Source organism: Oncorhynchus masou, chromosome 25 (assembly GCF_036934945.1).
Source record: "Oncorhynchus masou masou isolate Uvic2021 chromosome 25, UVic_Omas_1.1, whole genome shotgun sequence".
Taxonomy (NCBI): Eukaryota; Metazoa; Chordata; class Actinopteri; order Salmoniformes; family Salmonidae; genus Oncorhynchus; species Oncorhynchus masou.
The window spans coordinates 48,269,937-48,286,546 of NC_088236.1; the positions used below are offsets into that span (position 1 = coordinate 48,269,937).

Below are 16,610 nucleotides of genomic sequence, written 5' to 3' on the forward strand. Positions count from 1 at the left end.
TCTGTCAATCACCATATTCTTATCGGCAGACTCAGTAGCCTTGGTTTTTCTGATGACTGCCTTGCCTGGTTCACCAACTTCTTTGCAGACAGAGTGCAGTGTGTCAAATCGGAGGGCATGCTGTCCGGTCCTCTGGCAGTCTCTATGGGGGTCCCACAGGGTTCAATTCTCGGGCCGACTCTTTTCTCTGTATATATCAAAGATGTTGCTCTTGCTGCAGGCGATTCCCTGATCCACCTCTACGCAGACGACACCATTCTATATACTTCCGGCCCGTCCTTGGACACTGTGCTATCTAACCTCCAAACAAGCTTCAATGCCTTACAACACTCCTTCCGAGCCTCCAACTGCTCTTAAACGCTAGTAAAACCAAATGCATGCTTTTCAACCGTTCGCTGCCTGCACCCGCACGCCTGACTAGTATCACCACCCTGGATGGTTCCGACCTTGAATATGTGGACATCTATAAGTACGTAGGTGTCTGGCTAGACTGTAAACTCTCCTTCCAGACTCATATCCAACATCTCCAATCGAAAATCAAATCTAGAGTCGGCTTTCTATTCCGCAACAAAGCCTCCTTCACTCACGCCGCCAAACTTACCCTAGTAAAACGCAGTTGTCGCAGTTGTAAATGAGAACTTGTTCTCAACTAGCCTACCTGGTTAAATAAAGGTGAAATAAAATAAAATAAAAATTATGAACTGTAATCAGTAAAATTGTTGTGTTTATATTTTTGTTCAGTATAACTATGTTGAACTCCCCTCCCTCAGAGAGACCCACCTGTTGAGTGTGTGTGGCTCCCGCTCTCCACGCTCTCCCTTCTCTCCGCGCACCACGGCTGAGTACTTCTCCTCCTCGGTGCGCTCGTCGTTCTCCAGGGCTACGCGGGCCTTGTAGGTGGCGCTGGCCTCAATCTCCTGCGCCAGCTGGGCTGCCCGTGCCTCCCGCTTCAGGAACTCCTCTGAGTTATCCCGCTCCAGGGCAACACTGCATGGGGCAACACAGCACAGGGCAAACCATAGACACACACCCGTCCCCAAACACACAAACGAAGCTAGGTGGGTGCTACACACTGGTAGTGGATGAAGCGAGTTCCTCCTTGATACACTTGACTGTGCCTGTATGACGCGTGAGTGGAATGAGAGAAGCAAGTGCTGCTTACGTGTAGCTAGACAGGCTGCTGTCGTAGGTCGACATGATGCCATACTGCTCTTCGTTGTACTTGAACATGTCATTCGGGTCCCATCCATTAGACTGGAGAGAGAAGAAAAAGAGAGCAGAGGTTTTTGGTCAGATGGCTTAAACTGATGGTGAGTAGGGAGTAACAGCGTTTTGCTACGGTGTGCAGTAATGAACACACCCCGGTACATGCAGAGCACTAAATGGAAAGCAATACCACGTCTGTGTCCAGGGACTCCAGGCTGCCTGAGACAACGTGCTGCTGCTGCTCCCCTCCATCCCACGGCTCCAGGTCCTTCTCCTTGTGCTCCCCGTTGATTCTGCCGCTCACCGCCGTATCCGTGAAGTTGTCTACATGTTACATCACACATTCACATTTATATACAGTAGACAGACACGCATGCAAACAGAGGGGCCAAACAGCGGAGGGGAACCACATACACGCACAGCGCAATTGCACTCTCTGCTTTGGCAGTGACCATGTCAGGTTAGCCAGTCACAACCCAGAGGTAGCAAAATCAAAGGGTTGACATTAGGGATAATGAGTACAGAAATCAATGAGGGTAAGCAACAACAAAAAGCATGCACTTAGATTGCAGTCATGTAGGATGAAATATTTGACTTATGGCCTGCCTGGAAATGGGATAAGGCAGAATTGAATGACTAAGCAAAATGAATGTTAGAATGCACCAGCCAGACTCTTATAATTGAGATCAGAAGAGAAAAGTGCCATATTTCAGCACAAATCTTTGCGTTGTACACCGGTGTAAATACTTTGATGTTTCAGTTGCATTTATTCATTAGATTCGTCCAAATCACGCTTTGTTTTTCTAAAATCAGCCCTCTGGCTTTACTTCGAAGAATAAAGCTCTTTAGAGAATAACGAGACTCGGGTGGGGTTCTGGTGGGTCCTCCATTGAAATACAGTCTGACTGAAACAAGTTCAATATGAGGATTGTCCATTAGCAGAGTTTGCATTTCCGCAACGCTTTAGAGATATGACAGCTTAGTCCCTTTCAAAATGATAATGTGTCAACAAACAAAAATGCAAGAGCAGAAAACAGACATATTACCTGTGTCGGTAGAGACTACACCCATTTGAAGAGAGAGACATGGAAGAGAAGGTCAGTGGAGAGAAGACAGGTAGCCTAAACCTAGCCTACCCCTAGGGTTCCCAACCTTTTTCCTAAAGCACCACCGTATGTTGAGGTTTCCATTCCAACCACTTTTATGTTTCTTTCCTTTTCAAACCAAATGGGTTACTGATAAGGTTATGGGTTAGCTGTTCAATATAGCACATGGCCATCACGTTTTGGAGATATTGTATGCATCTACAATGATTGGCAGATGTGTGCAAGCCTTAACATGGGGCATTTGCCGTTTGTCAGCTGGAAACTGGGTCGGCTAGAACAAGAACACTAATTCAAGATCAGATCCCTAGACACTCAGGAATGCTTCAGAATCGGAAGTGGGGAAGCCCTGATCTAACCCATCTCTCCTTCACACAGTGCCACGTCACTAGCTGATTTGATTACAATGCTAACTCCCAGAAAAAGTATCATAGTTCACTGTGAAGAGTATGGGCCCTGACAGGTTTAGAGGTGATTTATGGTGTAGTCAGAAAGTATTCAGACAATCCATTTTAGAAAAAGTAAAAAGGTACAATTATTTTCTTCCTCATCAATCTACACACAATAGCCCCATTATGACAAAGTGAAAACAGGATGTTAGAAATTTTGGTTAATTTATTAAAAATAAAACTGAAATATTCAGGCCCTTTGCTATGAGACTCAAAATTGAGCTTAGGCACATGCTTTTTCCATTGATCATCCTTGAGATGTTTCTACAACTTGATTGGAGTCCACCTTTGGTAAATTCAATTGATTGGACATGATTTGTAAAGGGACACACCTGTCTATTTAAGGTCCCACACAGAGCAAAAAAAACAACAACAACAAAAAACAAGGCATAAGATTGAAGGAATTGTCCGTAGAGCTCAGAGAAAGGGTTGGGTCGAAGCAACATCATGCTGTGGGAATGTTTTTCAGAGGCAGGGACTGGGAGACTAGTCAGGATCAAGGGAAAGATGACCGGAGCAAAGTAGAGCGAGATGATCCTTGTTGAAAACCTACTCCAGAGAGCTCAGGACCTCAGACTGGGGCGAAGGTTCACCTTCCAACAGGACAACAACCCTAAGCACAATCTTTGTATTGGCCAACAAATAAACATCTATTTGTGCATCCAGTCAACTTTAGGGGACAGTGACAACCTGGAGTGTATAGGTCTTGACAGTAGGCCTTACTTTTACTGGCAAAATTGAGGTCCACGTCTCTGAAGTGCACCACCACCACGTCAGAAGCCTTGAAGATGATGCTTTCCACAATGTCTTCCTGTCGCGGGCCCTCGCTGGGTTTAGGGATCTTCCTGTGGGCTGCATCTAGGACCAGGTCACACTGGGTGGACAAAGAGTGGTGAGAGCTAAATCATTTACGGTTGTAAACGCTTGCGTTCGCCTACTTCCTGGAGCAAATGCATGGTTATGTTTTACATTTTATTTTGGTTTTGTGTGCTTGACGTGAGATTATGACCACTGTCCGTAACTGAGCCATGCAATGCATTTACCCTGAATGAATTAATGACAATGCTGGTAAACTTGAACCTAATGTAGGCTAAAGCCCTATTCGCACGGGACTAATTACTATAGAACGTTGGTTATGTAATAATTACCCCAGCATTTCAGTTTCTCCAGTGGATGATTCAGACAGGATTTGTTTTAACCAAACTATCCCTGTAATTCTTCTGCCCCCCCCATTCACAATTGACCATTTTGACAGAAGCCTGGAGGCTCTTCTAGGCGTGAAGATATTTCAAATATAGGCCTAATGACCTTCAGAAAGTCTAAATAATAATGTATATCAATAAGAACCATGAACTGTAACCTATGCAGATATTACCTGTATGTATTTGGCAATTTATTAATTAAATTGGCACAATATCGTACCCTTCATCTTTTAGAGATGAGAACTAGGGAACTAGAGAACTAGAAATAAAAGAGCACTAGGAATGTTAATGGCAAAACAGATCATTTATCTGTTGGCTATGTGCATAGCAATTTGTGTTAAGCATCAATTTGTTCCCATGTTCTTACCCAAACTGGGTGCCGCACTTGTTAAACTCTAAATATCCCTCAAAACACAGGTATGACAATTCACATAGGATACTGTACGTGTTATCAGAGAACTCTGGAGTTTGCTGAAAAACAGTAGGTTTAGGGCTGTGATAACCTTCCTGCCAAGTAAAAATTACTGACATGGCAGATTCGAACAGGACAAAAATGACAGTTGTAGTGATTTGTGCTCGTGCACATAATTACATTACCTGAGCTCACCCAGTAAAACTTATCCCATCCGAATAGGGCTTAAGGTCCAGTTTTTTTGTGTGTAAGCCTCCTTTGTTATTACCAAGAAAGATTGAATATGCTGGACCTCAGGTTATAGAACACTGCTCCAGCCACAACAATGAATTGACTTGACACCTAATAGGGAAAAGGACGGAGCAGTATGTATTCCACTGTGGTGAATGTTGAAGAGTTGCCATTGTTTTATGTGATCCTCCTCCTTACCTCTGGGCCATATGTTTTGAACACTCCGTCATAAACCAATCCATTTTTAACCTTCAGTTCGCATTTGGATCCCTGAAAATTAGAAAAACATTTTATTTTCATACACATGAGTTATACTGTTTTGTTTAACTCAACTATGACCTTTGCCATGATATTATGAATAACTCCATTGGCAGTCTGAACAACACATTTTAAAGACATGCTCCATAACTTTGACTAGTAAGTATGTTTTTAAACTTCCCGCTTTGGGCTAGATGTGCCAATGTGTAGTTCATACTAGGGCTGGGCAGTATACCATATACCGGTATTGATGCACGGGCTGGATTGGTTTTTTACTTGACCTTGTATAACGGTATTTCAATGTTTGGTTTTTTAAATGTCTTATGTCACTCAGTCCTGTGCAATAATGTCCGTTTCCCTCTCTCCTTCCAAACACCAAGCCCTGCCGCATGTCACTCAAGGAGAGCTGTTTATTGCGCTACCACCAGAGATGGAAGAGAAAGCAAGACATCCCACTCGCTGTTTTTTTCTGGTTCAATGAAAGTAAATGAAGTAAGTAGACCAGCTGCTATTGCATTGGCGTCTATGGGAGACCCACCCCGTTAAGTAGACCGGAACTGACCTTTTGCTCTCAATGGTAAACAACCTGAGTGAATTATCTTAATTTGTCCACCATCTTTGCTACCACACCGAGTCACAACAATCTGCATGGTCAATGAATGCAGTGAAGATGCAATGCTGCAGATGGTGACAATGCTGCTTCCCACTTTGCATCTTAATATAAATCCACAAGCGTTCTGTAAGCACAATATTTGTTTGTTACTGTTTGTGAACAGCTAGTTTGTCTTTTCTTAGCCAATTGTCTAAAATAAATATTGTTAGCCACTAATGCTAATCGCTAGTTAGCTGGCTAGCTAGCTAAATGTACTTAGTCAAAGCAAAGGTAGCCAGCTAGCTAATACATCCCGATACCAGTACTGGTGTATGCCAAGATCAGTTTGTGAAACGGTACATTCTAAATCGAAGAGGAATAGGCAAAGCATTAATATTTTAGCAACAATATGAGACATTTAATGTAACATTAGTGTCCACTGGGAAACACTGACCAACACTTTGGTTCCTACCCTGTCACAATAGCCTCTCCTTGGCTTTTAATTTTATGCCATGTCAAACACTATATTCAGTGTCCCACTATATTCCAAATTTTGGTTAAAGTTTCATTGAACAGTATTTAACAATTAGAATGGAAAAAGCCTAATTAAAAATCCTTTGACTGTATTTGTTGCCACCAATGATTTATATATACAATTTTTATTTTACTAGGCAAGTCAGTTAAGAACAAATTCTTATTTTCAATGACGGCCTAGGAACAGTGGGTTAACTGCCTATTCAGGGGCAGAACGGCAGATTTGTACCTTGTCAGCTCGGGGATTTGAACTTTCAACCTTCCGGTTATTAGTCCAACGCTCTAACCACTAGGCTACCCTACTGAAGGTGGGTACTATTTGAAGCCACCGCAACTCCATCTTGGCACACCCCCACCCTTGTAAAAAAATATTTTGGAAGCTATAGAAATGAATTTACTCATGTCCACTTGTTTTTTTCCCATGTCTATTACATTATACACATTAAAGCATACTTTTAAATTACATTATGTGAGCAACAAACACATTTCCTTTAAAGTATATATTTTTTTAGAAGTTACTGTCACCACTACCACAAAGAAATACTTAGGGAAACATTTAATTTTGTTCTTGAAATACTGTAGAATTCCATGTTGTTTTTCTGAGGAGAGCCAATATGGCCAACCGGTGGCTTCAAAGCATCATTGGACGAAACATAGCATCAACAATCCTGGGTTTAAATAAACAGTGGGGCAAAAAAGTTTTTAGTCAGCCACCAATTGTACAAGTTCTCCCACTTAAAAAGATGAGGCCTGTTATTTTCATCATAGGTACACTTCAACTATGACAGACAAAATGAGAAAAAAAATCCAGAAAATCACAATGTAGGATTTTTTATGAATTTTATTTGAAAATTGTGGTGGAAAATAAGTATTTGGTCACCTACAAACAAGCTGGCTCTCACAGACCTGTAACTTCTTCTTTAAGAGGCTCCTCTGCCCTCCACTCATTACCTGTATTAATGGCACCTGTTGCAACTTGTTATCAGTATAAAAGACACCTGTCCACAACCTCAAACAGTCACACTGCAAACTCCACTATGGCCAAGACCAAAGAGCTGTCAAAGGACAACAGAAACAAAATTGTAGACCTGCACCAGGCTGGGAAGACTGAATCTGCAATAGTTAAGCAGCTTGGTTTGAAGAAATCAACTGTGGGAGCAATTATTAGGAAATGGAAGACATACAAGACCACTGATCGATCTGAGGCTCCACGCAAGATCTCACCCTGTGGGGTCAAAATGATCACAAGAACGGTGAGCAAAAATCCCAGAACCACACGGGGGGACCAAGTGAATGACCTGCAGAGAGCTTGGACCAAAGTAACAAAGCCTACCATCTGTAATACACTACGCCGCCAGGGACTCAAATCCTGCAGTGCCAGACGTGTCCCCCTGCTTAAGCCAGTACATGTCCAGGCCCGTCTGAAGTTTGCTAGAGAGCATTTGGATGATCCGGAAGAAGATTGGGATAATGTCATATGGTCAGATGAAACCAAAATATAACTTTTTGGTAAAAACTCAACTTGTCGTGTTTGGAGGACAAAGAATGCTGAGTTGCATCCAAAGAACACCATACCTACTGTGAAGCACGGGGGTGGAAACATCATGCTTCAGGGCTGTTTTTCTGCAAAGGGACCAGGACGACTGATCCGTGTAAAGGAAAGAATGAATGGGGCCATGTATCGTGAGATTTTGAGTGAAAACCTCCTTCCATCAGCAAGGGCATTGAAGATCAAACGTGGCTGGGTCTTTCAGCATGACAATGATCCCAAACACACTGCCCGGGCAACGAAGGAGTGGCTTCGTAAGAAGCATTTCAAGGTCCTGGAGTGGCCTAGCCAGTCTCCAGATCTCAACCCCATAGAAAATCTTTGGAGGGAGTTGAAAGTCCGTGTTGCCCAGCAACAGCCCCAAAACATCACTGCTCTAGAGGAGATCTGCATGGAGGAATGGGCCAACATACCAGCAACAGTGTGTGAAAACCTTGTGAAGACTTACAGAAAACGTTTGACCTCTGTCATTGCCAACAAAGGGTATATAACAAAGTATTGAGAAACTGTTGTTATAGACCAAATACTTATTTTCCACCATAATTTCAAATAAATTCATTAAAAATCCTACAATGTGATTTTCTGGATTTTCTTTCCCCTCATTTTGTCTGTCATAGTTGAAGTGTACCTATGATGAAAATTACAGGCCTCTCTCATCTTTTTAAGTGGGAGAACTTGCACAATTGGTGGCTGACAAAATACTGTTTTGCCCCACTGTATCATTTGTTGCCATCCTTGGGTCATGCAAAACATATCCAGAACTTTTATTTAAAAAGAAAAATTAAAATACATTAAATGGGAACAATATGATATTTGGCCATGTCTCCCAGCCCTAGTTCATACACGCAGAATTACAGTCTTAGCTCGATTAGCTACAAATCAATAGTTTGAAAGCTGTTTACTTGAAGCTGTGCAGCATTCTTTTCTCTAAATTGTCCCCCACCTGGGCCACCCCCCTAGCAATTCCAGTCAATAAGCTCTCGCCCAAACAATTTGAGTGACAGCTTGCAAGATGAGCCCACACAGCAGAGTGAGAACGAGAGCAATGACGTGGTGCACATACAGTTGAAGTCGGAAGTTTACATATACTTACGTTGGAGTCATTAAAACTGTTTTTTCAACCACTCCACAAGTGTCTTGTTAACAAACTATAGTTTTGGCAAGTCGGTTAGGACATCTACTTTGCATGACACAAGCAGTGTTTCCAGCAATTGTTTGACATTATTTCACTATCACAATTCCAGTGGGTCAGAAGTTTACATACACTAATTTGACATTTACATTTAAGTCATTTAGCAGACGCTCTTATCCAGAGCGACTAATTTGACTTTGCCTTTAACCAGCTTGGAAAATTCCAGAAAATTGTCAAGGCTTTAGAAGCCCCTGATATTCTAATTGACATCATTGGAGGTGTACCTGTGGATGTATTTCAAGGCCTACCTTCAAACCCAGTGCCTATTTGCTTAACATCATGGGAAAATCAAAGGAAATCAGCCAGGGGGGGGGGGGGGAGAGAGAAAAAAAAACCTCTCCAACTGGTTCACCCTAGAAAGAAATTTCCGAACGCCTGAAGGTACCATGTTCATCTGTACAAACATTAGTACGCAAGTATACTCACCATGGGACCACACAGCCGTCATACCGCTTAGGAAGAAGACGCGTTCTGTCTCCTAGAGATGAACATACTTTGGTGCGAAAAGTACAAATCAATCCCAGAACAACAGCAAAGGACCTTGTGAAGATGCTGGAAGAAACGGGTACTAAAGTATCGATATCCACTGTAAAACAAGTCCTATTGCCGACATAACCTGAAAGGCCACTCAGCAAGGAAGAAGCCACTCCTTCAAAACCGCCATAAAAAAAGCCAGACTACGGTTTGCAACTGCACATGGGGGACAAACATGGTACTTTATGTAGAAATGTCCTCTGGTCTGATGAAATAAAAATAGAACTGTTTGGCCATAATGACCATCGTTATGTTTGGAGGGAAAAGGGGGAGGCTTGCAAGCCGAAGGACACCATCCCAACAGTGAAGCACGGGGTGGCAGCATCATGTTGTGTGGGTGCTTTGCTGCAGGAGGGACTGGTGCATTTCACAAAATAGATGGCATCATGATATAGGAAAAATTTGGATATATTGAAGCAGCATCTCAAGACATCTCAAGCATCTCAATGGGTCTTCCAAATAGACAATGACCCCAAGCATACTTCCAAAGTTGTGGCAAAATGGCTTAAGGACAACAAAGTCCAGGTACTAGAGTGGCCATCACAAAGCCCTGACCTCTATCCTATAGAACATTTGTGGGAAGAACTAAAGGCGTGTGCAAACAAGGAGGCATACAAAACCTGACTCAGTTACACCAGCTCTTTAAGGAGGAATGGGCCAAAATTCACCAAACTTATTGTGGGAAGCTTGTGGAAGTCTATCCAAAACGTGTGACCGAAGTTAAACAATTTAAAGGCAATGCTACCAAATACTAATTGAGTGTATGTAAACGTCTGACCCACTGGGAATGTGATGAAAGATAAAAAAGCTGTAATCACTGAAATCTCAGAATAATAGTACATTCTGAAAATAAAGTGGTGATCCTAACTGACCTAAGACAGGGGGTTTTACTAGGATTAATTGTCAGGAATTGTGAAACTAAGTTAATATATTTGGCTAAGGTGTATGTAAACTTCCGAATTCAACTGTATGTGATGTAGTACGCAATTTTCGGGGACCCTTTTGTTTCATGAGCGTTACTTTCAGAACTACTGACTAAAAAGTATACAAAAGTACCAGAGAATAATTTTAAAACAATGAGTAATCACACATGGCGTAATTATCGCAAGTGCAGATTTGGTGGACAAACATGTGACTATTGCTTGCTTGATATGCAATACAATATGCATTTTTGACTCCATGTGACCCCTTCAGTGACTCGACGGCTCTTGTAGCGTGCTGTCATCAGGATTCCAGCGACCATTAACTAAAACTATGTCCAGTATTTCCCCTGCGCTGAGGAGTGGGGACAACTTCCATATATAGCTTGCTCTGCTACCTCTGTCTATGGAAATATGTCCTCAGTTTGGTTTTGCCAGCCTTGATCATGTATCAAGTGATGGGGGGTAGCTAAGAATAATAAGAACAGGAGGGTACATACCACTACTGATGTCAAGACATGGACCATCCTCATGTTTGCATATACACCGTTGAAGACAACCTGAAAGACAAAAAAAAAAGTATCATAGACTTCAAACCTGAGAGCCCAAAACAAAATAACTCCAAAGAAAACATCTGCACGCATTGTGGACAAAGCCTGTGACGAACCAAGCAACTGAGTACGTACCATTGTGCTGTTTTTTTTTCTCTCATTAGGAAAGAAACCAATAGTAAATAAGCCTAGATTGTGAAATTGAACGGTATCTCCCAACTTCACCTGCCCAATAGAAATAAATGGGATTGAAAAATGTTAAATATTAAACTTAACTTACTGCTGCCGAAGTACCTTTGTTACTATGCCGTCCCCTGAATAAAGACAAAAATAATGGTCAATATCATTTGTCATTAGGGCAAGTTTTACTAGAAATATGGTTTGCTCATTAGGTGTGCAGTGGTTACTTCACTTTACAACAAAAACACAATCATTTCCTTTTGGATTAGGAAATATGTGACTTGAAATACATTCATACTAGACCCCCGCATATGATGAGAGCTTCATTGTATATTATATGCATGGGTCTGGACTCCAAAGTGAAACATGACCAAAAACACAAGCATCGCTGGGACGTACTGTAGTTCTGCCAATAGTTCACTGTCAAAATAGACTGAAATGCTGCTGAAATCAAGCCCATCGGGTTAACGGTAGTTCTTAATGAAAAGCCTCGCAACTGTTTTTGGCAATACTTTCTTCGTTCCCGATTCAGTGACCAGTTGCAGTTGGTTTTACAAAATCCAGTGAAAACTCAGCAAGATATTAAATCCACATTTTGCACAGAGTGAAGTTCCCTCACCATTTTAGCTTCCAGACAACTTGCATTTCCCAACATATTTGCAGGAACTGTGGCCTGTGGCCACATCAAAGGAACTGTGGCAGGAACTGTGGCCACATCAAAGATGATACAGCAGGGTTCCCCAACTGGTGGGCCACATTTTATTAGGCCCCTCAAGTTTTCTATTGGACATAAGAGTGTAAAAACACCAGCAAATCAACTCGAAGTGATAAGAATTTTGGAAATCTGTTCCAACGTATTCCCAAGCATAATAGAGACATATGTGCTTGTATACAAATGTAAGCAAGGTTTGAAATGATTGTTTTTTGTTTGGGAATTTTTGCGTTCAATTTGCAGTCTACATATTATTTGTAGTCATGTTCCGGACCCCCTGACTATCCTCTCCAGGAAAAATAAGATTTTTTTTTAAATCGGCCAGCGGCTGAATCTAGTTGATGATTCCTGCAGTACAGTATGAAGACATCCCGAAACTGCTTCTTCAATAGAAGCGATGTCATGGCAACGTTAGCAAGCATAGTGCATAGGCAAAAACACATCAACCGGTCTTGCGGTCATTTCGTGCTGAGCTGCGCATGTGCAGGCCATCAAATGAAAGACACTCTTTCAATATAAATTAGTTTGACAAAAAATCAAAACATGCGTTTGTCACTTTCACAAGGTTGTTGTACTGACAGGTTCAGTTACTTAAGACATTTACACAAATCTAGGTTTTGCCTATTGAATTAGAGAAAATATGAACTAGAAACTAATTTTTACTTCTCCCATTTACTTCCCAAACCCGCCTGGTCTGTTGAGTGCGCTTCTCCTGACATGTCCCTGAAAGTATTGCGATGTTGCGCCAAAGATGGTGGATAAATGAAGACAGTTCACTCAGGCCAACCATTGAAAAAAAATGGTCAGTTACTATCTGCTTAACGTTGGCTATTCCATAGATGGGTTAGGTGACGTCATAAATTATGCGCAAGCTTCAATGGGGCCTTCGTCCATGAGTTGATGTTATTCTGGATGGCCAGATAACTACCAACATTGACAAACTGCCACGTGGAAAATTGTAAGTGACTCATTTCAGCTAGATTCATCTTGTTTTTGACTGATTTCATGTCAATGCTAATATGGCTAAAATCGCTAGCTAACAATGTATGAGAGACGTTCATTGTGAAAATGTATTTATGTTTTCAATAAACATTGGAGAAATATAGTTTACATGTTGGCAACCATCTAAGCCAGCCCAGTCTGTGATAGCAGCTAGATCTGACCTACTTAGAAACTGAAACACATTTATATAAGTATTTAGAGCCTTAGTACTTTGAAGCACCTTTGGCAGCAGTTGCAACCTTGAGTCTTCTTAGGTATGACGCTACAAGCATGGTACACCTGTATTTGGGGAGTTTCTCCTATTCCTCTCTGCAGATCCTCTCAAGCTCTATCAGGTTGGATGGGGAGCGTTGCTGCACAGCTATTTTCAGGTCTCTCCAGCGATGTTCGATCAGGTTTAAGTCCAGGCTCTGGCTGGGCTAATCAAGGGCATTCAGACTTATACTGAAGCCACTCCTGCTTGTTTTGACTGAGTGCTTAGGGTCATTGTGCTGTTGGAAGGTGAACCTTCGCCCAAGTCTGAAGTTCTGGGCACTCTGGAACAGGTTTTCATCAAGGATCTCTCTGTACTTTAATCCATTTATCTTTCCCTTGATCCTGACTAGTCTCCCCGTCCCTGCCGCTGAAAAACATCCCCCAGCATGATGTTTCCACCACCATGGTTCACCGTAGGAATGGTGCCAGGTTTCCTCCAGACGTGGCGCTTGGTTTCATCAGACCAGAGAATCTTGTTTCTCATGGTCTGAGTCTTTAAGTGACTTTTGGCAAACTCCAAGCAGGCTGTCATGTGCCTTTTACTGAGGAGTGGCTTCTGTCTGGCCACTCTACCATAAAGGCCTGATTTGGTGGTGCTGCAGAGATGGTTGTCTTTCTGGAAGGTTCTCCCATCTCCACTGAGGAACTTTGTCAGTGACCATCGGGTTCTTGGTCACCTCCCTGGCCAAGGCCCTTCTCCCCCGACTGCTCAGTTTGGCCCGGAGGCCAGCTCTAGAAAGAGTCTTGGTGGTTCCAACTTCTTCCATTTAAGAATGATAGAGGCCACTGTGTTCTTGGGGACCTTCAATGCTGCAGACATTGTTTGGTACCCTTCCCCAGATCTGTGCCTTGACACAATCCTGTCTCAGAGCTCTACGGACAATTATTTGGCCTCCTGAATTTCGATTCTCATAGCAAAGGGTCTGAAACCTTATTTAAGTATCGGTTTAAATGTTTTTATAAATTTGCCAACATTTCTAAAAACATGTTTCACTTTGTCATTATGGGGTATTGTGTGTAGATTGCTGAGGATTTGTATTTATTTTAGAATAAGGCTGTACCTAACAAAATGTTGAAAAAGTCAAGGGGTCTGAATACTTTACAAAGGCACTGTAGATGACAGCACGTTACACAGTGCAAACAAAACATATCTACCCACATGCAAGAAGCATATCTCACTCTGTACAAAACATGGATTTCATATCTTTGTGTTTTTGTTGAACCAAGGACATTTCGAAGATAATTTTTTTTTGCCAAATCGAGAACAAAGGCGGCATCACCAAGAACAGGTTAATTTTAAAATCTATGGCAGCGTATGTATAGGGCTTTCTTGTAACACCCAGTATGAAAACATATACTGAACAAAAATATAAACCCAATATGCAACCATTTTACTGAGTTAGTTAAAATAAGGTAATCAGTCAATTTAAATTTAAAAAAGTATGCCCTAATCTATGGATTTCACATGATTGGGCAAGGGCCCAACCACTTGGGTGCCAGGCAAGGCCAATCAGAATGTGATTTTCCCCAAAAAAATAGATAGAAATAGTCCTGTTCATCAGCTGACCAGGTGGCTGGTCTCAAACGATCCCACAAGTGAAGCAGCCAGATGTGGAGGTCCTAGGCTGGCGTGGTTACACGTGTTCTTTAGTTGTGAGGCAGGTTGGACGTACTGCCAAATTCTCTAAAACAATGTTGGAGGCAGCTTATGGTAGAGAAATTAACATTCAATCTGCTAACAGCTCTGGTGGACAAACTTGAGACATCTGTGGCATTGTGCTGTGACAAAACTGTACATTTTAGTGGCCTTATATTGCATATAATGCCAGGTGGATGGATTATCTTGGCAAAGGTGATATGTCACTAATAAGGATGTAAACCAACTTGTGCGCACAATTTTAGAAAATATTTTGTACAGATGTAACATTTCTGGGACCCTTTATTTCAGCTCATGACACATGGGACCAATACTACATGTGCATTTTATATTTTTGTTCTGTATAATTATCACATTGCTGATTGTTGCAAAACGTTTTGCAACAAACCATTTACTCAAAACGGAAACTCAAAGAGTTTCTATTGGACAAAATCAGGTAGGTCCCTCCCAGTTTCGTTTGCTCCTTTTATTTATGGTTCTGAAATGGTAAACGGTTTCCGTAATGAATTACACCCCTGGCTTACAAATTGGTAGCTTGAAATAGCCGACTTATCCAATAATACCATTTGATGCTGATACAATGGCATGAATTAATGGTAGTCTGTTAACGTAGCCTAAATCTAGTGAAGAAGTTAGTTATGTAGTATATACGTTTGATTAGTTGCTGTATATACACAACCTCTTGTCACAGGGTTATTCTGTGAAGCAATTGACACAGGACACAAACCAGCAACCACTGCTAGTTTACTAAATGTTCTCAATACTCGTTAGTTACTAACAAACAGATGGAGCTACCAAAATAACTAAGTACCGCAATACTGCTGGATTGTGTGTCAGCATGATTCGTAGGCCTAACTTGCTAGCTGGCTGGCTAAAAACTTGACCACCACCAACGACGTAGTAAGCAGTCAGGCCTCACTGAAATGTGCATTCACATAACACACGTTTTGACGTTTATCGCGGAAATGTCAGCTCCTGTAACTAATAGCATAATTAGCTTATGTTCATTTTCAAACGTTGGCATTATATTTGCTAACTAAAATGTCGACTGAATAAATCACCGACCTGCCCAAATTCTGTCGTCCGGCCCCAGCGGCAGCACCACCGCCGGGTTTGCGATTACCACCGGCCTGCTTCATTGACATTATCCCATAAACGACAACGTTTGCGGTGTGTTCCTAATATCTCAAAAACACTATACACTGTAACCAAATTGATGAAAAGGATAATGTTAGGCTGAGTTAGCGAGCTAGATAGCTTTTTTTAATGACCGCTAACTTCAACTTGCTAGTTTAGCTACTCGCGCATGTGATTCAAAACCTTAGAGAACCTTGCTAGCTATTAGCTTATTTAGCAAATAGCAGACTAGCTAACGTATGTGTAATGCCTATTAAAATATAACAGTTAGCTATCCTCTTAAATAAATGACTTGAACCTCCTGTCAATTTATTTTTCGATTTTCAGCTATCTCCGATTCTCTCTTCGTTGCTAACAGCGAAAGGAGCAGGTATAACATACGCCGGCTTCTTCTTCTTTGAGGTTTGTTGGCAGACTCCGCTCAGTGTATTGTCGCCATCTACTGTATGGGGTTGTAAAATATCCCCAAAAACAAAATATATCATACACCTACTTTCCAGGCACAACCTGTTAAATCAAACACAACGTACGCAATCTGCTTGCGCATGTCATGATAAAACTGATCATGCCCTCGAAGCAGGTGTTTGTTGGATATATTGTTACGGGGCAAACCGTGACAATATATCCAACTAACACTGGCTTCAAGGGCATTATCACTTTTATACAACGGGTTACCAACATATTCAAATGATGATCGACATATTTTCATTAAACGTTATTTTTCTCAATTTATTCGCACTAGTTCATCTTTCCATTATATATAGTCCCGACACAAATCTAGGGACGTAGGCCGTCATTGTAAATAAGAATGTGTTCTTAACTGGCTTGCCTTAGTTAAAAAAAATAAAGGTTTGATAAATAAAAAGAGACGCGACGCAGTCGTTCGTTATTTTTGTTCTGTATCTATAGACGCGAACCAGTCGTTCGTTCTAAC

The 16,610-nt window shown here is 41.6% G+C and overlaps 1 protein-coding gene across 8 annotated transcripts in view; it reads right to left on the reverse strand.

Moving 5' to 3' along the window:
* The window catches only part of LOC135514425 (ataxin-2-like), a 32,360-nt gene extending 16,284 nt beyond the window's left edge, over nucleotides 1–16,076 (reverse strand). For all 8 annotated transcript variants that reach the window (XM_064937917.1, XM_064937916.1, XM_064937914.1 and 5 more), the window contains exons 1-8: nucleotides 15,605–16,076; nucleotides 11,014–11,047; nucleotides 10,683–10,742; nucleotides 4,802–4,873; nucleotides 3,482–3,632; nucleotides 1,397–1,530; nucleotides 1,163–1,254; nucleotides 781–987 (exon numbers count right to left, since the gene is read on the reverse strand). In XM_064937917.1, coding sequence (XP_064793989.1) covers nucleotides 781–987; nucleotides 1,163–1,254; nucleotides 1,397–1,530; nucleotides 3,482–3,632; nucleotides 4,802–4,873; nucleotides 10,683–10,742; nucleotides 11,014–11,047; nucleotides 15,605–15,684 — 830 coding nt within the window. In that variant the 5' untranslated portion in view covers nucleotides 15,685–16,076. The remainder of the gene's footprint in view (nucleotides 1–780; nucleotides 988–1,162; nucleotides 1,255–1,396; nucleotides 1,531–3,481; nucleotides 3,633–4,801; nucleotides 4,874–10,682; nucleotides 10,743–11,013; nucleotides 11,048–15,604) is intronic.
* Between the last annotated feature and the right edge of the window lie 534 nt (nucleotides 16,077–16,610).